At 39.9% G+C, this 24,674-nt stretch overlaps 1 protein-coding gene across 4 annotated transcripts in view; it reads right to left on the reverse strand.

Moving 5' to 3' along the window:
- LOC143116548 (inactive carboxypeptidase-like protein X2) overlaps nt 1-24,674 on the reverse strand; it is a 309,062-nt gene that overhangs the window by 87,545 nt on the left and 196,843 nt on the right. For all 4 annotated transcript variants that reach the window (XM_076277730.1, XM_076277729.1, XM_076277727.1 and 1 more), the window contains 3 exons: nt 15,029-15,117; nt 14,076-14,199; nt 13,785-13,981 (listed from right to left, as the gene is read on the reverse strand). In XM_076277730.1, coding sequence (XP_076133845.1) covers nt 13,785-13,981; nt 14,076-14,199; nt 15,029-15,117 — 410 coding nt within the window. The remainder of the gene's footprint in view (nt 1-13,784; nt 13,982-14,075; nt 14,200-15,028; nt 15,118-24,674) is intronic.

Here is a 24,674-nt window from a genome sequence, read left to right on the forward strand (position 1 = left end):
ACAATTGAGACACACATTGGATTGTGTTATTACTTGAACATTCCACACTATCCACAGCTGTGGTAGGCCTATCAGGGGCAGGAGGATTACTGTTAGCGCAGGCTTTATATAAAATTCTTCAACAGAAGGCCTCAAATGTTGTCTTGTTTGTGGAGCGCTTTGCTTCGCTTCTGTAATCTCGGCTTCATTGAAAATGAAGGCTTCCCTCAATGACCCTCCGAGAATAAATAAAGGTTGAATGAATGAATGCAGGCTTGCCCAAAATAAAGGCCTGTGGTTTGCGCAGCCTACAGTAAATAACAGACCCGCCAGAATGTGCGTTATGATGCTTTTTTACGAGCAAGATGTTTTTGGTACCCTACGCACACTGCATGTTCTTAAATAACAATGATCATCAGTAATATTCGACCATTAATTTGGGTAAATGGGCAAGCGTGACCACCTTGATTGGCTGATGATTGTCAGCGGGCATGATTCCAAACACCTCCCTTAAGATGATGAGTGACAGGTGACAGGTCTCAGAATGCGTGCGCTACATAAGGACGGAAGATGATGAATAACTGGGGCCGTAGGCTATTCACAAAGGCTTTTATCTTACTACTAGGAGTAGGCTACTCCTAAATCGCACTTAACGATTTTAGCTTGGAGTTTTCTCTTAAAGGCACACTATGCAGGTTTTTTAGCTTAATATGCAAGTTTTTTAGCTTAATGTAGGCTACCTTCATTTACCAGCTTCAGAGTCATTGGAATGGTTATATGACTTTTTTCGGGTTGAATGGTGGCCGTCTCGCTTCCCGTCTGTGAGCGGAAAAAACACCCTTGCAACTGTGGGCCGGCGGGCCGACGGCCTCAGTGTCAGGAAGTATAACGAGTGTAACGAATTGCTTTACTGCATTCAAATACACATACACGCCAGGCACCGGCTTGAAAAAGGTAGCGATGGAGTTTCTCAGACATTTGTCATGACAGAGCAAGCGAAAAATAAGCAAAAACCGAAAAAAACAGTAAGGAAATTGCCAATACTGCATAGTTTACCTTTAAAAGTTCATAAAGCCTTTCATACAACTCCTAAACTAGGAGTGAGTCTTCGTGGCTATGGATGACGTCATTACTCATGCACGAGCTTGACTGAAGTGACCACCTTGATTGGCTGACGATTGTAACGCGGGAATTCCAAACACCTCTCTTCCGATGATGAGTGACAGGTGACAGGTCGGAGAATGCGTGCGCTACACAAGTAGAGCGAAGGACGGAAGATGATTTATAACTGAATAAAAAGGCCCAGCCTAAATGAATAAAGAGTAAGGCAAAACAAATAGCCTAGTAGCCTAATGAAACATAGGCCTATGGATTGATGCAGTAGCCTACCTTTGCAACATTATTAAATTAATCTGTCACCATATGCCTAGGCTACGTTTGCAAAGAGGAGAACATTTTAATTTGATTCACAATGAAACGTTACATTTCACTTACATGTTAACAATGAGTAGTTTTGGTTGTTGTTGGTGGCGTTATTGCATCCCCTTTATGAATGCAAAATTGTTCCCTCTCGATTGGAAGCTCCTGTTGCGCATAGGCTACGCATTTCAAAACATCGCAACGTAAAATGCCACAAAAAAGCTGTTTATGAATAGGTCTTAGTGAGTTAGGAGTCCTCTCGCCTTAAGCTGTCCCAGACTTAAGTGCTACTTTTAGGTCTAAAATGCTTCGTGAATTACTTTTTGTGAAAAAATTAGGAGTCCTAAAGTTAGGAGTGACACGCCCATTATTTTTAGGAGTTGCTCCTAAATTCGCCAGTTAGGAGCTACTTTTAGCCTTAAAATTCTTTGTGAATACGGCCCCTGAATAAAAAGGCCTAGCCTAAATGAATCAAGGCAAAACAAATAGCCTAGTAGCCTAATGAAACATACGGATTGATGTAGTATCTTTGTAACATTATTAAATGATTCTGTTACTATGCCTACATTTGCAACAGAGAACATTTTAATTTGATTCACAATAATGTTACATTTAATTTACATGTTGACAATGATTAGCCTAGTTTTGGTTGTTGTTGGCGGCGTTATTGCATGTTATTTATTCCTACAATGCAAAATTGCTTCCTCACGATTGGAAGCTCCTGTAGCTGCATAGGATTTCAAAACACGGCAATATGCTGCAGGTTTGTGAATAGGTCTGTGAGTAAGTAAGAGTCCTCTTGACTTCTTTTAAGCTGTCAGAGGTGGGAAGGTGTGATTTGTTGGGGGCAGGGCCGGATTAACTGGGCACAAATGTCTGATGGCCCCCCTTCCCCCCAGCCAACGTGAATCGGGTGGTTAGTTAATAGGCCTATCGTGAAGATTTTTCTTGCCATCTAAGGCACGAGCGCATCTGTGAGGCCAAGCCTCACCAAGTAGCTCGTTTGTTTACAACTAACATTCCATTTAATTAAACTGCTTTATAGGCTATGCCGAAATAGTTTTCAACATTTTGAATATTAGTGTCGGGTGAATTGAAATGTTCTCAAAGTAGCCTTATGGCTGAAAGCTGCTTGGGATCCCCCCCGTCAAGCAATATAACCAGAGCCGGACAGTAACGGAGTACATTTACTTGAGTACAGTACTTGAGTACAATTTTCTTTCTCCAAGGTATTAACATTAACATTTTTATAACTCCATGTAGGATGTTTCTGTACATAAATGTAAACACTGTGGCAGTAGTAATGCAATATTTAGAAAATATACTCTTGTACTCTTGATACTCAAGTACTTTTAAAAACAAGTACTTCAGTACTTTTACTTAAGTAGACATCTGACTGTTGTACTTTTACTTGTACTTGAGTAAAATTTAGCAAAGGGTATCTGCAGAGCCGGACAGTAACGGAGTACATTTTACTTGAGTACAGTACTTGAGTACAATTTTGAGGGATCTGTACTTTACTCGAGTATCATTTTTGGGGAGTACTCATGACTTTACTCAAGTACATTTGAGAGGCAAATATTGTACTCTTTACTCCACTACATTTCTATCCATAACCGTGAGTACCCGTTACTTCGTCTAAAAAAAAAGGGAAAAAGAAAAATCTTGGAAACCCTCAATTTGTTGTTTTCCTCTCAAACGTGATTGGATTGTGCAGGCGCCACTGATTGGGACAGCCTATCAGCAATCACCTTTCAGCTTTCCGCCAAAGTCAACTCCATGGTCAGATTTAGATACGAGATGAAACCATGGACGAAACAATGGATGAAAACGCAGCAGGTCCATCCCGGGAATGTGCCAACCTGTGGCCATACCTCGCCAGACTACTGTATTTCAATTTTGTTAATGATAGTTTTCGCTTCAAGTGTTTCAATTACAAAATAGTATTTTGTATTTGAAATACGTATTTTAAATACATGTATTAGAAATACTGCCCATCCCTGGCAACATGGTAAAAAGATGAAAATGACTTGATTTTACTTTCAATTCCTTTTACATTTTCCAAGGTATTAACATTAAAATTTTTCATAACTCCATGTAGGACGTTTCTGTAAATGTAAACTGTGGCAGTAGTAATGCAATATTTAGAAAATGTAGGCTACTCTTGTACTCTTGATACTCAAGTACTTTTAAAAACAAGTACTTCAGTACTCTTACTTAAGTAGACATCTGACTGTTGTACTTTTACTTGTACTTGAGTAAAATTTAGCAAAAGGTATCTATACTTTTACTCAAGTAATGAAGCTGTGTACTCTGTCCGCCTCTGGGTATCTGTACTTTTACTCAAGTAATGAAGCTGTGTACTCTGTCCGCCTCTGAATATAACCATACAAACGCGCTTCCTGCACTCATTGTTTCAAAAGGAGTAATTTTGGCTTTGTCAGAACTGAAGAGCTGTGGACGACACAACACAGACCCCGCTTCTTTGCGTCAGTCACTGACATGAACGAAACACAGAACCCGCTTCTCTCACGGCAGTCACTGACAGTAACCTAGAATAAATGCATGGGGAAAAACACTTCCCCATGACAGACATCGTAAAACACTGAAAGTTAATATTTTGTCACTAACAACATACATCTGTCCTTTGTCAAATGTATTATGTTCCAAGTAGCCTATGCGTAATTCTGCTTCATAAAGTTGAACAAATACATTTGCTTATTTCACAGAAAAATATAAATAGCCAGTTCTACAGTGCAGAGTTGGTAAACTTGCAGTGAACATACAAACAGGGGAAATTCTTTCTCTTGTAGCTGAGTAGCCTCAGGTGCGCACGTAGACATAAGGCCGAACATGCAAGCGCCAATGAATCTTGCTCTCACAACAATTACGCCGTTAAACTTAAATAGGTTAACATCACTCTAAGTTCGCCTTCAAGCAAGGAAAACGATGATTTGAAGACATCTGTTTCGTTGGAAGGGCAAGGGGTAGCAACAGGGCAACACAGAGACAGGCCCGATGGCAGGGCTGTTATGAGAGTATGGGATATTCTATGGGAAAACATTAAAACGGCAAGACAGCGGGGGAAAGTTAAAATACGTGATAAACACGGAAAAAGTTGGCATGCATTGTTTCGGTCCCCGTGCACAGGGATTATTTGTCATATTATTAATCACATATGATTATTTGTGAAATCGTGCAAAAGGCGCAACACATTTGAAAAGGAAGGACTGGTAGCATGCAAGCTCACGGGAAAGATTGATTTAAGAACGTTATCACAGTGTGTGGCTGTGGCGCGGGCGGAAGACAGCGACAATTGGCAGGGGAGGATCATGTCTTTTTTAACAATTCTGTCGGAGGGTCATTGAACAATTTCTAGCAGGCAAGAGAGGGTCATGCAACTTTTGACTGAAGCACTCAAAATTCCTCCGGTGGCCCCTTCAATAAATAACGAACAGTCCCTATATTGCTGCTGGGCTATATGTCTTGGTTCATGTCTGTTAACTCATTGAATGCCAAGCTGTTTTCGGAACCTTTGTCCTAGAGTGCCAGCAATCTAGACCAGTGTTTTTCAACCACTGTGCCGCGGCACACTAGTGTGCCGTGAGAGATCATCAGGTGTGCCGCAGAAAATTACCCAAATGTCACTCACTCAGGGGTGTAGATTTGCGTGGGGAACGAAGGACGTGTCCACACCAATGTCAGATTACGACTGAAATGTCAATATTCAGGCTGAAGTGGGGGGGAAAGCGCTCACATGCGCTACAAAGAGTTAAATACTTTCTCACTTTGCTGCGGATCATCTCGTACAGATCGTGTAATGTGCAGTAGCCTATAAGGGTAAATCGCGCTGATTTGAAGTTACCTATAATAACTACCAGTGAGCCGCAGGAGACGCTGCGCTTCAGCTTCACTTCACTACAAGGCATATGAAGTGCGTCCAAATTCATCCATTCTTCTCTGTTGAACTCCTCGAGTAGGCTACTCATCACACATGTGTCACATGAAAGAGCCTTTTCTCAGCTTTTAAACGGTGCTATAGCCACTATTTGCTGTGATAAACAGTTCGCGAGAAAAATTAACTTCAAGAGATTTAATAATTATTCTCTGCGCCCATCTCCACATCCATTCGTCTCGGTGGAATATCGTAGGCCTACACACTCTTCACGCAACACATGACAACCCATATATCAGAATAAACAGCAGACCTTACCGAACACAAAGGTGTAAAGCATTCCCGTGTATAGTTAGCTGTTCCAGAGTAATCCGGTTTTGAAATAAATTGTAGAAAAATTCAACATGGTCTTTCGGCTTTAAGCATTTCTTAAAACTGATCTTTTCTTACATCGCCTAGATATCTGTAAATAGGCCTATTAGAGAATATACAGGCAGCTTATGGTTAAGAGTTGTCAATGTAGCCTTAATGATTCTTTTCACAAAATGCATGCATGTATTTAAGTTTCTTAAAACTGAGCTGTGCTTAAATGGGTCAATGCATGATTTCATAACAGACCAAATAGAAAATAAATGTTAAATATTGCCTACATATGTATACATATTAAAATCAGATTATGTGCTACACAGTATAGATCAAGTTGGACAGTAGCACATTTTAATCAGGGGTAGTTGGACAGTAGCACATTTTAATCATTTTATATATCTATAGTGGCTGGTGAAAGAGTTGAGTGGCTTTTCCTTTTTTTTTTCCGGGGGAATTAGTGGATAGTGTCCCCACCAAAGCTCAGACCAAACCTACGCCCTTGCACTCACTGGTCCAGAAAAGCAACTGTTGCATCAAAGAATTTATAACCACATGCTCTCATTGATTGTATGATTGCACTATTTGTGGTATGCAGGCATTGTACAACGGGGGCCCCATATCCAGAATTCACAGAATCATCACATATCCAGTTCAAAACAACAATTAAATTAGATATAGTCACCTACAAATGACAGAGGGCGCTTGTTTTATTGAGCAGGTCTTGCATAGAAGCCATAATAAGGCCATCTGTGTATTATTTGAAATTTTTGGCTATGGTATGTTTATTTTTTCTTCACACAGGATGTTAGTGTGCCGTGGGACATTTTAAGTGTCAAAAGTGTGCCGTGGCACAAAAAAGGTTGAAAAACACTGATCTAGACCATTGTTGATGATTTTTGTACAGCCACAGCATATTCTGTGTTATAGCTCTGAACACATACAATGGCTCGTTTAAAAGGTGACACTTTAAGCTCTCAGTGGGTGCAAACCGTGTATTTCTACACGCCTCTGTTCATGAGAAATCCTAAGCTAAACAGTGGCTAGTTTTCATCAAAATCGCTGTTTTTTCTAGAAATGGAGATATGAAGTGTTGCCTGTAAACTGACGTGTTGCCAGAACACCAACCGTATGGACCACAGAGCAGTAGCACAAAATCAATACGTCTTACAAGGCGAAAACGCAGAAAGGCTAGATTCAGCGCTAGCTATCAAGGTAATCTCTCTGATCTAGAAAATATGATTAGACAAATTAGGAAAGAAACTGACCAGGAATTTAATCGTAATGTTAAACCAATGACCTTGCAACATACTCTTGAATTAAGTTCACCTGAAAGAACAATGTGCAGGATTATTAAACCAGATCACCCTGACCTCAGAAATACTTGATGATTATTGAATGTGAATAAAAGAATGGAAAATGAACCATAACTGCAAACAATGACCTCATAATAAATAATAAATTGCGATGAATGAAATGTATCATTACAAGTATTTTAGTAGCCTGACTTTGTAAAGTCTAGGGAGTTATGTATGTAAAGGAATTGTAAGTCTCAAAACTGTGAAATGGATAAAGTGCCTTAAACTGTTTAAATGAATGTATTCAGATTGCATTGTGTGAAGAGTTAATGCCATAAGTGTTTGTAACCTGTAAGAATGTAACCGATCTCTCTTGATGACTGTAAGTGTATGTTGCTAAATGTAATGTGTCACATGGTTATAATTGCCATTGAATGAAAACTGTTTGTGTAACCTCTGGAACCTCTGGAACCATTGTGTAACCTCTGTAAACATGAATGTAATGTATCATCTCCAAAATGTAACCCGGAGAAGTATGTTAATGCGTGTCATCTTAAATTGTTGGTTAAGATCAGTGACTTCTAGAATGTATTAGCTATCGTGAGAATTTTCCCAGCTACCGTGAGAATATTCCCAGCTACCGTGAGAATATTCCCAGCTATCGTGGGAACTTCTAGAAGGTTCTAAACTGTCGTGGGAAAATAGGATTGATTTGTCTCAGGAATGTGTGGGGGAGGTCAAGTCTACCTAGTATAAATAGGGGTCGAACCAAATGATCGGGGCTGCTTCTTCTTTTTTTCCTTCCTTCAACTCGTTGGGTTTTTGCTTTATGATGTCGCGTGTGGTTGTTAGAATTCGTCCTCCGAAATTCGTTGAGAAGCAAAGTGTTGGACGTCGTGCCAGGCTGAGTCGCGGACCGAAACTCCGTGGAACCTGTTGCAGATATCAGACCTGCTACTCCGACAGAGAGTGACTGCAGAAGACAATCAGCTGACTTTTTCCCTTTTTTGAGGACTTACTTTTTTCCTTATATTCTCTTTTTTCCATTAGTGGATTTACTATTTTCCTATTTTGTGGATTTACCATTTTTTATTGTAATCTCTTCTCCATTTGTGGCTTCCGTGGTGGATTTACGAAGATGTTTGACCCTAGAATTTATCTAGAGACACAGGTTATAGGCTACTTCTTACTCAGGTTTTATAAGGATGGAGATTTTGTTGTTTTGTTGTTGAGGGTTTTTTGGAAAATGTTGTCATAATCTGTAAGTGTTTGCGATCATATCAAGCCTAATAGTGTATTTTTTTAGAGTTTGGATTTGTAAACAAAATAACTTTATATCAGACCCTGCTGCTGTCAGTTACTGTCTGGTTGCTAGCGAGTTAGGCGGCTAGCCTAGCTAAGATAAAATTTTACCGTGACTCGAAGAGCTGTAAACAGTGTTGTAAGGCTGCGTGTACACATCCGCTTGGAGCTCCAGTGGAATTTTAATTTCATGACGAGAATTATTGGTCTATCCGTTCATGTGCCGTTGAAACGGCGTAAATAGGCGACCCATCAGGCCAGCACTATAACTCCGAGCGTGGTAAACAAAATCGGATATTTCAGGCAGGAAATGCTCTCATTAAGAACCAAACCAGATTTTGTTCAAATATGGCTACTGAAAAAAATGTAAGGTTCATTTAGCAAATGTTATTTTGAAGTGTTAAAAAACATTGTTGTTTTAGAATTTCCGAACAAAAGTGGTGATAATTGGGGGTGTTACATTATTAAGTTTAAACAAATTTCCTCAACTGCTAGTCACTTGTTAGCACATAGCTGTGAAGATTTCAACTATATGCATACAGGAATGTAGCTCACTAAGGAGCAGGTCACGCTATGACACAGGAGACCGGGGTTCAATACCTGCTCGCTGTAGTAATTTTGAAGGTGCATTTCTCACAGCTAGATGTAGAGATAGAAGGTTGGGCTATAGGCTACATGGTCCTCGCTTTAGATTGGGGGGCTGCAGAATTTACTACAAATAAGTAAGATAGGTCTTATAAGCGTATTCGTTATCCACCTCTTTATCTTATACAATTAACAAGCATTAACAAGCTGCTTGTTAACTGTTAACAAATATGCTTGTAAGCAGGGTCGGACTGGGAACAAAATTCGGCCCTGGCAATTTTCTCCTGGACCGGCCCACTACTGGACCGACGACCCCCGCCCCCTAAACTGCATTTAGAATTCCAAATCCATATTTCTAGATATTTTGGTAAAAGTAACTTAAAGGAACACGCCACCCAAAATCAGTAGTAATATATGTTCTTACCTTAACTTTCACGAGTTGAGTCATACCTCTCCCGCGCCGGTAGGTGCACTCAAACGCTCTGTCGCGCGGCGCGAATGTGTTAGTATGTTGCTATGCTAGCGGGCTCTGCCGTGGCCGTAGAGAGAGGAACATAGCAGTAATCAAAGCAGTAAGCAGAGCCCGCTAGCATAGCAACATGCTAACACATTCGCGCCGCGCGACAGAGCGTTTGAGTGCACCTACCGGCGCGGGAGAGGTATGACTCAACTCGTGAAAGTTAAGGTAAGAACATATATTACTACTGATTTTGGGTGGCGTGTTCCTTTAAAAGTAATACAATAGTAGTGTAATGCCTTACAATTCAGAGACAGTAATATTATAATGTAATGAATTACTTTGAAATGACAGTAATAAGTAATACATAATATATTACGATTTTGAAGTAACTTGCCCAACACTGATTAAACCACATGTCACTGCTTGACTAAATAAAAAATATAGGCTACTGAACATGCATGGAGATCGTCATAGTTGACAGAAATTACGATTTGTGCCAACATGTTGTAGAAACACAACCACAGCCTTTAGGCCTATTTGGTGCAAATCTTCTACATTGGTTATAGTCAGCGATTCACAATAACTGTAGGCTATCACCACAACGTTTTTGCCCAAGTTTGTGTGCCGTCATCACATTTTGCAAAATTAGGCTACCTTCGTTACTAACCTACCAGTTGATACTTTTTACGTGCATCGACTCGCGATTGATTGTGCATCTAATGTAACACTTGGTGGAGAGACTTCCACTTTCACTGTCGTTGTGAGCTAAAAGGCTACTATATAGGAAATACTTTGAAGTTCCTTTTGAGTCCAAACATGAATAGGTTTTCTTTAACCTGTGCTACACTTTTCCACCAAGTTGTGCGAAAATTGTAGGTACCCGGAGTTTTTTTATGTTGACAGACAAACCGCACTACAGTAGCCTACATGGTGCAGTAAATGGAAGCTCTTCGTAGCGCATGCAACTTACGTCTATAAAAACAATATATTTATGGAATAAAATTAGACACCTCTGATTGCTGTTCACGGTTAAACTGCGATGATGTGAACACCAGCCAGCGGAGGGCACTTATATAGCCCAGGCTACCATGCATGGACTCGTAGGCTATATTTCCCCACAAACAAAGCGGCTGCTTGGACAAATCCACTTGAGGGGTGGGGCAGGGGGGCGCGATCGTAACACACACTGAACCTGTCATGAAGAGGCCAAAATGATTGACCTGTCACCCCCCAATCCAAATGGATGCAACTGCATTTATAGGCTAAGCCTAGGTCTACATGACGGGCCGCAAATAGACTAAATAACTTTAAAAAAAAAAAAAAAAATCCCGGAGGTCACCGGCCCACATGTGGACCGGCCCACCGGGCATTTGCCCGGTTGTACAGATTACCAGTCCGAGCCTGCTTGTAAGTAACTTAAAAGGCTGCTTATTAACACGTACAAGCTGCATGTTAACAATACGATATGATACAATACAATACAACTTTATTTGTCAGTTTGTGCTGAAATTCTTTTTGCATCCCTGGGCAGCTCATTTAAGTATAGGAGGACAGCATACAAAGGACAGAAAACCGTTAGTTAATGTTATTAAAGGATAACAACAGTTAACTAATTGTTAGTAATGAATTGTTAACTGCTTATTATGCACTGTTAATACCTAATAAGCACATGTTATTCTAAAGCATTACCGATTCGGTTTGGTTTTAAAACAAGGTTCGGCAGAATCCGAATCAAAAAGCTGAAGATTCGGCCGAACTCAAAACTGAACTTTGGATTCGGTGCACTCAGGCTCGTGGCACACAGCGGAAGTCCCGTCTCATCAACCAGAAGTCCCACCCACCTGTCACTTTTTAATTGATCTGAATGAGAGAAAAGGGTGTTCTTTACATCTCTTCTCTGTATGTCCATTTTACCCATCGAGCCGCCGTTATTTTAACTATGCCAAAGTAAACTAGGTTTTGTCTTCTCTGGCCTCTTTAAGTAAAGAATTAACTGTAAGAAGTAAATCATGGATAACTCTGGTCAACACAGTTTCAGTGGAGTGACAGGACTGGTAACCAGATTCAAATTTCTCAAAAATACTATTGTGAGATATGTACATATGAAGTTGCTCAGCAACAGCCCTTTCAAGTAACTTTGACATAAAAGGGAAGTTGAGTATCAGTCTATGGTTATTCAGAATGTGTGGATTCATATAAGGCTTTTTAAAGGCCCTATGCAGTTTCAGGTATTTTTGGCAACTGCAGAGCTCCCCCTAGAGTCGCGCTATATTTATATTTTACTCTGCCATACTGTAAATAGCCCACTTCTCGTGGCTTGTTTGTACACAATGAAAATGCTTTTGTTGTGGAGGCCAAGGATTAACAAGAGCTATATCTACTGACAAGATCATGTTTCACAATTCTCGCGAGATGTATCCGGGTCAGCAATTCTTGAAGTTACGTTGCTGGCTCTCTCGGTAGCGACCCGCTATGGTTATGCTCTATGGCTATGCTAGGTGACCGATTCCCCTATTACAAATTTGTTTACCATCAAATTGTCTTTGTAGAGGTTATAGGCTATTAACCCTTTAGGCGCCAGTTTTTTTTTCGAAACGTTCGATTTTGACATCTTCATTTCAAAAGGCTATATCTTAAAGTGATAAGAGATAGAGACTTTCTGTAAATTAGAGAAATATTAAGGATGACCCAAAGTTTATGTAGGGATTAAATGTTTATATCTAATTTGCATATTATGACGTCATATGGTGGTGGCCATCTTGGATTATAGAATTTTCATGAAAAGTCGCTTGTTTGAATGATAAAATGCACCACTTCTTTCCCCCCAAAATGTCCCTCACCTTCTGTATGCTATATTGTACAATACTGAATGCTCAGGTAAATACTAAGTAGTAAACAAACTATGTAAATCATTACTAATAAATGGCAGAAACAAACCAAATGCATGTAGCGGTAGGCGCCTTTTGCTGTAGAGACTTTCCATTTACTACATACAGTAGGCACTCTGATTCCATGTATGGGGCACATATATTATTCAGATGACACACAAACACAAGTAGACAAGACCTGTTTAGTTCAAAAGCTCACTTGCCACGGCAAGGCACAGATCAGGAGTGAGATGACGAGACAAGACAAGAGACAATGTTAGTATTTGTTTTCTTTTTGTTGTTTTTGTTGATGTTTTTTTTGTTGTTTTTTTCTTAGTTGACAAAGACACACACATCACAAGGACATGAACACACAAAAAAGAACACATATATGTCCTAAATGGTCAGGGAAATAGATAATCAACAGTGTAAATCATTACTAATAAATGGCTGACAATTTTTTTTTTTATGTAGCAGGCCTTTTGCTGTAGAGATAATGACTATCCATATCCTATTCATACAGGGCCGGCATTCCCATCATCTTGTGATAGACTATGCATGGCCTAATGGCTCTCCTGCCCCGTGTCACCACCTCTGCTCCTGTTGCGAGCAGCATGGCCAGATCTGCCTCGAGCTCGCGTCGAGTGGAGAGAATTTGCGCAGCTCGGACTAGGCCTACTGTCATTTTCATTGCGACTCCCCACACTGCCTCTACGTTCCCCCCTAACTGTCCTATGAGCACTTCGACCTCGTCTAACATACCCAGTGGCATTAGACAAAGGCTCCACCACGTTACTGTCGCCGCGATTGCGGAGAGGAGGAGACAGAAGCTAGCGCTACATGGACATTAGGCTACCTCCAGCCTCGTTCGCCACACCACTAACACCCTGCTAGCTTCCCGATGAACACTCCGAACCCGTGAAACATTATTCCCACCAGTGACATTGGGCAAACGATTCAACGTTTGTGCTTGGTGTAAGCTAAACTATGGAGTAAACTCTCACTTTGTCCAGCTGCATCATTGCAAGGCAGGGACGCATCTGAAGCCTCACTAAACGAATCACCGTCATTTTCTGAAGGCAGATATTCCCCTTCAGAATCAGGGTCCGTGAATAGAAGACCCAACACTTCATTTCAGGTAAACTTTTTTTGATGCCATTAGACGATAATCTAATGCAAATACTCGCTGACATTGACAATATCGCTCTGACAAAGTGGCTCACACGCACACTAGCTCCGGTATTTCACGCACTGATTCAATGCGCTGTAGCTAGAAGGTTTTGTTTAAAGCATGCCCCTTTTTCGACTCGGGGATGACGTATGACATGTCTGCCATCTAGTGGAGTGGAGGTCGAAAGAAATATGACACCCTATTTGACTAAATCGGCCGTTTTATTCAGTACCGCAACTTGTCGACTAAAGTCGACTGTGGCGCCTAGAGGGTTAATGTAAAAATCCTTTATAGTGTACCTTTAATCTAGATTCAACACCAAGGACTTATAGACATCTCTTTGAAAAATCTTACAGCAAAATGCTGATAATAGGGACACATCTTGGATATTTCTGACACCAAACTAGAAAAATCATGTCAATGTCCTTGAGGAAGGAAAACCTACCACTTCAAAGGCTTTATCATAGCCATCAGGATTAACTGAAGGCAGTAGGTGAATGCGTGTCTCATTCACAAGGTGCTGTATCCGCTGATTACCAGAAAGATACTCCTGGCACATGAACTGCATAAGCAGCAGTAACAGCTCTCGTCCCAAAACCTCATTACCGTGGGAGCCTGCAGTATAGCGAAACTCTGGTTCACCTTGGGGTACAAACCACAGATAAATCATTAACATATTTGACATTATTGTTTTATAGAGATTCCACCATAGGCAAAGTAAAAAAAAAATACTCACCCAATTCATGCTCCCCTGGGTTGTCCGATATTTCAATGGTGTACAGCTTCTGACCATTATAACTTTTGCCAATATTATATATTCTGGTAATGTTTGGGCATAATTCATTCACTACTTTCATGACCTGTAAAGGAATGGATAATGGTAGGTGACAGCATAACAGGGTGAATTTGTTTCTCTGGATTTACCTACTGATATGCCTTGACAATATTTGGTCTTTAGGTAGGTTAATGGAATTTCTGTGTGTTTTCATATTTCCACATTTCTGTTGATGTGTGAGACAGTGTCAGGGTCCAAGGAATTTAGTGCTAGAGACCCTTAACTTTCCACATTATTCACTGGTCTTTTGATACAGTCAGTAGTGGTTTTTGGCATGGGCGAAATGGGCAGCTATCAGGCGCAGCATTTTTTCATGACACTAGCACTTAAAAACAAATCATTAGTATTTTAGACTTTTACAGGCTTTTCCCAAATCACGGAAGAAACGTCGATGCAGCAGTATAGTAGCAGATGCAGAGGCAAGTGTTATTTAAATAAACTCCTTAAAACTCCTGGTGCACTTACAAACTTTCTAATGCCTCGTTATTGGACTAAAGGTCATAGTTGTACTACTGTAGAAGTTTCGTACCATTCAGGGCATTATTAGTGGGGTAATTTACGAGATAAAAGTTGGTTCCATTACGACTGCAGAATGTCATTTGTTTCTGACAGCGCTACTCGACCAGGGTTCGACCAAGGGAAAAAAGGTTCTGGGAAGGTGTTTGGCTCGGGGTCATGGTGCAAAGGACCCTAGGGTGAAATTACTCCGAACCATCGCTTTAAAGAGGTGATGACATCACTTGTTACATTTGGTAGGTTGATAACTTAACTAACCCCTGAGTATACTCTTGATATGACTGAGGTTACATGAGTTATGTAAGCTACTTTTGAAAAAGAAAAAAAAAAACACTTACCTGTCTCATTTCTTTATAATTGTGGTGTTTGAAGTCCAAACTGTCTGTTGTTGGGATTTCATTTCGTCTATGGTAATAGTTATTGGGGTCTGCCAAAAAGAAGGTATATTTACTGAAAACATTAAATTTATGATTTTATGAGGATCTCTATTAGCTGGTGCAAGGCATACATAAATAAAATAAAAAATAAATGAAATAGCAATATCAATCCTCTCACACAGTTAGACATTGAAATACATCAGATGTATAAATACTAGGGGTGGCACCGTTCACAAAACCCATGGTTCAGTTCGTATCACGGTTTTAAGATCACGGTTTTCGGTTCTGTATGGTTCTTGTTGTTATTTTTTCTTTTTAATCTTTAACACTTCAGAAATACCGTTCTTCAGCATATGATGTATAGCTTAAATATCCACCCAGGGCTCCAGACTAACTTTTTTAACCTTTTTTTTTAGGTGCACCAGCACGAAATTTAGGTGCACCCACATTTTTTATTACGTCGCCTTTAACGCCAAAAGGTCACCTTTTTTATCCCTCTCCTTTCATATAATGTGAATGTTTTTTTTTTAACAACAATTAGGTGTAGAAAAAGCTTGTCTTTATTTGAAACACAATATATAGGCTACATATATTGAATAGATTATAGAATACATATAAGAATATAAAGATTTAAGCTACATTGAGCTTAAATTAAACATTTCAAATTGAAACATTTAGGCAAAATAAAACATTTCCAAATAAAAGTGTTTGTGCTTAAAGTGCTTCAGTGAACTGAACTGTCTTATTTTTCATTGTGTCGGCTATTACACCAATAAATTGGGCACATGCAGTGTCATTGCTGTAGGTTGGGTTGACATTTAAGCCATTCTTCTTCATTAGAATTATCTCTGACTTAAATTTGTTGAACGGCATTACCTCCTTGGCAATGTTGTATTTTGTTGTATATTGAATTTTGTGATAATTTCTGATTCCTCCGAGGACCTGATTAATACAGCCTGACGCTCAAATGCAGCTGGGAGAGGGGCTACGTTATGTACACACTTGTCAGGGAATGTAGTGTGCTTTTTGGACTCATTGTGCTTTTTCAAACGTTTCGATTCGAAACGTTGTCGACCCTTCAATGAATGCACATTTCCCGGCCATAGTCTGCCCGCACTCCCGACTGTATATACAGTGCATTGAGTTATGTTCTTTACTGTACCTTAGCCAGGGAAATCGATTTAACCATTCTTTCCGGAAAGAATATGTTTTGGGCTTTTTCCTTTCATTCCCGTTGCCGGGCTCTACCTCAGTCTCCTCTGGTTCCGAGTCTGCTGTGGAAGGACCTGGGCTTGCCATCCTCCTAGGGACCGAGGCTAAGGTCGAGTCTTGGCTGCATGGAGTGACAGTAGGGCTAGGAGTCGGCTTTGTTTTCTTAACGAAGAACGTTTCAATATCTCTACCTCTCTTCATATTCACGTATTTGTCGCGTTTATTTTCTTTAATCGTTTCAGTTCTCTGCTCAGGTCGCGCACATTTTTTGAGCTGACAACAACTTAGAGCAGTGAAAATGACCACAGCCAATCAGAGGTAAGGACCCGCCTGAGCTCTGTCTCTTATTGGTTTAGACCACGATACAATCAGGATAACCAGAGGAGAACACAGAGAGATGCTGCACTTGCGAAATAAATGTATGTCTTCGCCTGAGCAACGTCAGGTGCACCAGTGCGACCGCACATTTTTTTCAGTCGCACTTTTAAAAATTTCGGTCGCATATGCGACCAAATTGGTCGCACTCTGGAGCCCTGCCACCATTTAGGCTATAGTATTATTATAGTTACAGTTAACCCTCCTGTTGTGTTCGTTTTATGTTTACGAGTTTTGTGTTCCCGGTCAAAAATGACCGGTGCATTATAACTTGTTATAAATCCATAGTAGCACACATATTATCATCTAATGTTGTGATAGACCTTTGCATCAACTTCATGTTCTATTGGATATAAATAGTTTTGAACTTACATTTGCTATTTATGGCCAGCAGGCCTCACTGACCTGAGCTCATGCAAGTCAGAAAGGGGATTCTATTGGGGAAAGGTTCCAGTTGGGGCTGGCATATAAGTAAAGAGGGGGAGTGAGGGTATGTTTGTGTGTGTGTTTTAATGTACAGAAGCACATACTGTATACAGTCCATCTGATCAATAAATTTGTGCCTGGACCCAATTTTATACACTAACCATTTTCTCACCCATTCATTTCTAATGGCCGGTCATTTTTGACCGGAAATACACATGGGTGTTCTAAACTTAAATAAAACACTCAAATTGTCAGATCAGAATTTGTTTTGTGTGTTCAGATGCCCTGTGGTAATAAAGTAAAGGAGCCTCAAGGTAGTCAGAATGAGTTAACAATATTTTTAAGAGAAAATAATTGTCAATCGGTCACATTTGACCGCGAACACAACAACACATTACATTTATATAGCGCTTTTCTCGACACTCAAAGCGCGTCAATTGGAATGGGGGACCTCACTAGTAACCACCACCAATGTGTAGCACCCACCTGGGTGATGCATGGCAGCCATTATGCACCAGAACGCTCACCACACACCAGCTTGAGGTGGAGAGTGAGGGAGTGAATGAGCCAATTACAGTGGGGGATGATTAGGGAGACAGATTGAATGAGCCAGGTTGGGAATTTAGCCAGGACACCGGGGAACCCCCTACTCTTTGCGATAAGTGCCATGGGATCTTTAATGACCACAGTGAGTCAGGACCTCGGTTTAACGTCTCATCCAAAGGACGGCATCTCCTACAGTGCAGTGTCCCCGTCACTGCACTGGGGCATTGGGATGGATCTTTTTGCCAGAGGGAAGAGTGCCACCTACTGGCCACCCACCAACACCACTTCCAGCAGAAACCTAGTTGCTAGTAGCAACAGGAGGGTTAAGAACAAAATTATTCATACCCCTGGCAAATATTGATGTAATGTTGATTTTTTTTTTACCAATATGTTTGTTCTGATTGAAAATGACACTGCCACATGCCAAAAGGTTGTAAGACAATGTGGTACAAACATGGAATCAAAAAAGAATCGTTTTTATCCTTTTTAAATAATGTTTAAATAATGGAAACATCTTTATTATAGTGGATGGAATCCACTATCTTGAAATATCCTGGCTGCTTCTTCTTATTGCATTGCATGTAAATGCAATGGACTATTATCACTGTTCTTATAATTATTCTTCTTCCGACCAAATTCATCATTTAATGCGACTGAAACCACTGAACCGTCTGACCTCATTCTCCTACAAAGCTCTTGTAACGGACAATCGTACAATGTATTTTTCATATTTGTGAACTTTATACTTTTTGAGATATTTAAGATAAAAGAGCAAGACATTCCCATAGAGTTAACATTGACCACCGTGGCGGCAACTTTAAGCATTATGACGTGACCGGCAGCTGAAAGCAATCAACCACCACAATCTTTCTCCAACTGGAGCTGTGAATCTTCTGAATGATTTGGACGTTTTCGCCTGCCGTGATACTTTACTTGCTCGTAAAACTCTCCTTCAGAGGCACATTTCTCCAATAACAGACAAGGTAAGTGTTTTGGTTTTTGGTATTTGAGTCATTCATGTCATCAAACTATGTTTCCTATTAGACATTCTCTGGCTTTAACGTTAGCGTGTAATAGAATGTTCATTATTTCAATAAACACGTTTTCTCTGAAGCACTTTCCCGACTTTGTCTTTCTACAAGCATATTATGGAGATAGATAGGGTAGAAAACTGGATTGAACTAAACAAATGTAACTAAGTAAACTGATTGTTTACTCTACAGTAGGCTATGTTGTCCCTCTCAGGCTGTACAGTAGGCCTATTGAAAGTAGGCCTAGGCTAATAAGCTTAATAGACACATTAACGCTTCCAGCCTAATGACTTTCACACATGATTTGAAGGATTTACAGTAGACACATTAGCGCTCCACGTGTAGAGACTGTGCAGAATACAATGTCAATGTATTGAATGTGTGAATGGTGTTCAATGATTTGCCAATATAATAGTGTAACGTCGGCGCACAAGACATTGCGTTGCAAACTCCCACGCAGGGCATGCTGGGATGCGGGAGCGAACATTTGGGGTTTATGTCTGTATTTCTCCTTAGTTATAAGTCTAATGTTAGCGTCTTTATTGTAACATGTTTCCCTTTTAGTTCTCCCTCGTGTGTGATCCTCTTTGTGTGGGGGGCTGCGTCCACCCCTGTATGTGTAGCGTGTGTGTGTACTTGACCTGCTCCATGTGTATTGTGTTTTGTGTCTGTGTCTCTGCCCTCGATCCTGAATAAAGCTTGCATTGAACGAAGCTCTGTGTCCTGAAACCTGAAAACGTTACAATAGTCTTATGCTGGGTTGCATGTAGCCTACATGTTTTCAGCCTTTATTGGTTAAATGACCATTTTTATTACGAAAATATTTCTAAACTTCAAGAACTCAGTGTCTAAAACTCAGGGTCATTCAGACTCAACCCCCTTGTTGCTTGGTGCTTTGTAACGTAAACCTATACATGGATTTCTATGCAACGTCACAAAAACTAAGAGGCAGAAAGCACCACAGAACAGCATAGAGCAGTGCTGTCCATGAAAAGAATAAAATTAGTTTTTGTGCTGAAAACTGCACCAATTTGAAATCACGATTGTTAGAGAATGTTCAATTATGTTCAATATCCCTAACGGAATGCATGTCTTCCAAAAGTGATAAAATACGATGTTATATTAATAATGCAAATGAACGGCAAACTCTGAAATATAGTCTGAAATGAGATGTTATTATCATTGAGACAACAGGGGTATACAAAAAATTCCGATTGTAGCTTACAGCAGCCGACTATTTAGGTTAAGTTTATAACGTTGCCCCACGGCTGCGTGCGCATCTAGTTTTGTTGGTAAACGGGAAACCTGTGTATTTTAACGGTGTCAGTTTTTTTATTGCAAGATTAACGTTCTTTTTGGTGTAACAAACTTTGTAGTTTTTTTCACATGCTGTTGCAACAACTAGTAACGTTAGAACAACTACAACACCACACCGGATCTAGCTAGACCGGAAACTAAACAATACGCACTGATGAATAGAGAGCCGAAATCACGCCCTTCTACTTCCGGTCCATGGGACCTACCTTTCAAAAAAATATGAACGGGAGTTAATGGAGAGATAACAATAATTTTTTGGTCCCGTTTGAATTGTGCCACGAATTTCACATATGATGTGTGTGAATTTAAACAATAATTTTTCACGTCAAGAAAGTACTGTTGTTCGATAGACTTAAAAAGTTAGTTGGTTTTGTGCGAATCCGCTCAGTGGACAACATCTCTCGTCTCTAACGATGTACGTCACCAACGTAATGAAACTATAAGATTAGCTGTTATGCTAGTTTACAGTTACATCTTGCTGCCTGCTATGTCACTTAACAGTATCTTATGTACAGTATATGGACGAATACAATTTACCTGATTGATCTAAGTAAAAATATTTTTGCCTGAAATTGCACTGTGCCCATTTACAACGGCATTGTTCCCACCTCTTTTGGGGTCAACCATCAAATGCTGGACCTCTATAGAAAGCTGAGAACCTGTAGTTTTCGTAGGAAACAGTCAAAATAACTGTGTGATGTAGGCTACTGACAAAGAGTTACAGAGGCTAGAATATAGTTTTTTCTTTCTGCCGGATTACAAGCATCTCTGAACTGACCACATTTCAGCCCTCTAGGTCACTTGATATCCCTTAGAAACACAACTGAGCCCTAGCACCATGTCTTGTGAAGCTGTGTGCAAAAGTAGATCAATATAGAATGAAAATATGAGTGCTTTAGACTATTATTTGCCAAGGTATGCCCATGCGTTTTGTAAAATGCCTATGGATACTCCCCATAGGACTTTTTGTAATCCAAGATGCATACTGACAATCACATGCTTACTGCACATGAACCCCTTTGTGTAGAAGCATAATCCTGGTCTCAAATGAAAGGTAACACTTTGAGGTTTTTTGTGGACTATATAGATTGTATGTCATGTGTTCTGATATAGACTGACTACACAAAATATGGAATAATTACAGTCTCTGTTTTTGCATTTACTTTGTTGGTTCAATGAGTGTGTATAAGATAGACTATACATCTGTACAACTAACATTGGATAATACAACATGAAGATTCAATTTCTATGGATTCTTGTAAATATTTCAGTACCCAATATGTTGCATCTACTTATTGTGCTGCAGCTTCACTGCAGCCAGAAGTCAGGGTAGCACCAAAAGCGGAGGAGGGGGAGGAGGGCATTTGGATCAAATTTAATTGAGACATAATAAAATTAATCTGAGAATGTAAAGCACTATACATATTGTACATGAAAAAAGTTGTCATTTTTGGATTCCCAAGAGTCCCCTCTCTTATTGGGTTAACCATTTACCCATTGTCTTTTCAACCGGGACCAGAAAATAATTCTGCCATAGCCATAGGCTGCTGTTCAAAATGTTTTGAAAGATAGGTCCCATGGTGGCTAATGGAATGGGCGTGACTTCGGCTCTCTATGGAATGGAACGTTGTATGTGCTGATATAATGGAAACCTATGCTGCATCGAAGTGGGGAGCGAAAAGGGCTTATACTTATTAAATCTAGAAACAAACGTGAATAAAAGGCACAAAATAAGGTTGGTATAAGAGTTATCTGTGTGTTTATGGGATTAATGTGACCATTATTGATATTAATATATATATATTATGGGATTAATGTGACCATTATTGATATTAATATATATTTTCCTTCTATTTGTTTTATCTGTGAAGCGACCTTGGGTGTCCTGAAAGGCGTTTTTAAATATGTAAATGTATTATTATTATTATTATTATTATGTTCCTATTTATTGCTCTTTCCACTTTAGGAGTGTCACGAAAGTAGGCACAATCAAACTGCCCGTGGCTGACTATAACTAAGTTCGGCAAGCTTAACTTTACATGTCATAACATCAACTAAACATAAGTCACACATTCATTCTATCACTTGTAATATGAACGTAGCCTATTTCCTACAACTAGGTGAGAATTGGCTATGTTATACTGAAGTTCCACAGTTAGCTAGCTAGCAAGCTAACCATTTTGCATGGGATATTATGGTAAGTGTAGCTACCTGCTAAATTTGTTCTCAACATTGGGGTATTGCAAACGAATTAGGTTGGTAATGTACATAGTTTCAACATGAGTAAGTTACATACACATAATTCTTCATAACTGCCGTGTTAGTAAAATTACTGAATGTCCTGTGAATTAATAAGTAAGGGATAATGTACAGAACGCCGGTCATTGTCAGGAAATAGGTCCCGACAGGGCGGACCGGACCCCGACGCACAGCGAAGGGGTCTTGTTCCGCCCTGAAGGGACCCATTTCCCGACAATGACCGGGCGTTCTTTACATTATCCCGCTTATTACACAGCTACCCACTAAAGCAATCAACTCCGGCAACAAATATTATTGATTATAATATTTAACAATAATTTTAATGATTGAAAGGTAATTGTCGCTTCCACGCAAAAAGAAGGGGGGGGGGGTGCTAAATTAGGCCTTAGGCCGTTAAATAGCCTAATGGCAACATTCTGTTATTCAGAATTAGCAGACCGCCGAATGTTGGGAAGGCCCTTTCAAGTGAATGGAGCATTCTGCAGCATTATGAAGAGCCGTGTAATAACTAGATGTAACGTCAACGTGTAATTACTAGCTGTCTTTCCCATTGGAATCAATGATATAATGTTAACTTTTTTTCCTCTAAAATGGGGCGTGATGCAGATTAAATGTATCTTTATGATGATGCGCCGTTAGTAGGCTACGTAAAGGCATGCTGCACACACTTGTTTGGGCTTACGAGCCGGCCAAAGAGTAGTAGCCTAGGCTGACGCATTAATCGCGTGCCGCCAAAGATTTTTTCACCATCATTTGTTCTGTTATCAACAATCCTCTTCGGCTGCTACTATTTTGACTCTTTGGCTTTTGATGCACCATTCCTTGTCCTCCAACTGCCAGACACTTCCTAGCAAATATTCTAAGAACTTTACTTCCTCCTAGTCCTCCTCCTGTAGTCATGGAGATAATAAACACCAACGCAGTTCTTAACTCCTGGTCGGCTGGTGTTTTAAATTGCTGTGGACACCGATGCCGACATGAGTGCGATGCACTCTGCTTTCGACATTCATTTACATTAGATTCCATTCTTTTCAATACAACTCCGCACACCAGCATCGCACTTTGCTGCCGTAAATCACGATTCAGTTATATTTGGTCGACGCTGCTCCATAAAATCCATTGTTCATCCAGTGTTTGCCTGTTGAAAACGTCGGCGCTGATGTGTGTGGCAAGTGACAGTGCACCATAGACTGTAGGCCTATAAAATGGCAGTGCACTCATGTCGAAAAGTTCCTTATTTTCAGCTGAACTCAAAGATAATGAAAATAGTATGAATATAGTATTTTCTGTTTGTTATGCCCTTTATAATGTTTGTAGGCCTACATTTTGTGCATGCACTTCTGCGGTAGCATTTATTTCAGTTTATATATTTCTGAAGAATATATTGTTTTGCCTCAGGTCTGCTGCACATCTTTTGAAATTTGATTTGAAATAATCAAATAGACCTAAGTTCAATTAAAGAAGCAAACAATTTTAGCAAAAATTAACTTAATTATGCAGGTTGAGAGTCGTTCTGATGGTTCTACAACACTTTCTGGGTTGTTTGGTGGGTGCTTTGTCTCCCCCTATCGCTTCTCCGCGGAAAAAACGAATATGCAACTTTCTGAACCCGGACCAGGTAAATCCGGATGTGACTCAGCGGAAGTATCCAATCGCGCCTCGAAAATGTAGTCAGATTGTAGTTTTTTAAGAAAACTGCAAAACGGACTCTGACTTGGCTTGGTTGCTGTTGAAATTGTAAGTAGCCCAACCTTGGGTGAACTTTGTTTTTGTAAGGTGGTTTGATAGTCTCTTGAACAATGTGTTTGCTCGACCGTTTTATTGTGAGCCCTGTATGTGTTTAGTGGGGGTTTAGCGTAGCAGTCACTTGCTACCGAAGCTGCAGGGGGAGCTATGCGAGCCCAAATCCGGCGAAAACCCAGAAACAGCAAAAGAATAACCAGACCTGCATAGGGCTTCTTTAATTATGTAACTTGCTTTCATTTGAATCCCAATCAAGATACACAATAATTGCTTTATATTGTTAATATGGACTCCTGGAAAGTTCAGAAATGCAAAATAATAGAATTTTAATCATATGATAAAATATGTGATTAATCGTGATTAACTATAGGAATTCAGCAATTAATCATGATTAACTTCGTGCTAACTTTGTCACATGACTGTATCTCATCCAATATTCAAAACAGTCATGTTTATCCCACCCAATATTTTTTGCTTTAACAAAAAAAAAAAAAATCTCATCTCAGTTAAACTACTCAAGGGTAAAACACTAATTCAGCTGCATAGCTTACACATGAATGTCTGTTATTATTGAAATGTTTAGCAATTTCCCATATCAAGCATTGTTGAGAGGGATTGTGAGGACATAGCATGCATTTTGAGTGAGTACAAGAGAGAAAACATGCCGGTATGCCATTTGCCAGTAGAGTTATCTATGG

This window comes from Alosa pseudoharengus, unplaced genomic scaffold (genome assembly GCF_046254945.1).
Source record: "Alosa pseudoharengus isolate Yale_2024_CS ecotype anadromous, Long Island Sound unplaced genomic scaffold, YU_APseudo_1.1 YU_APseudo_1.1_scf_11, whole genome shotgun sequence".
Taxonomy (NCBI): domain Eukaryota; kingdom Metazoa; phylum Chordata; class Actinopteri; order Clupeiformes; family Clupeidae; genus Alosa; species Alosa pseudoharengus.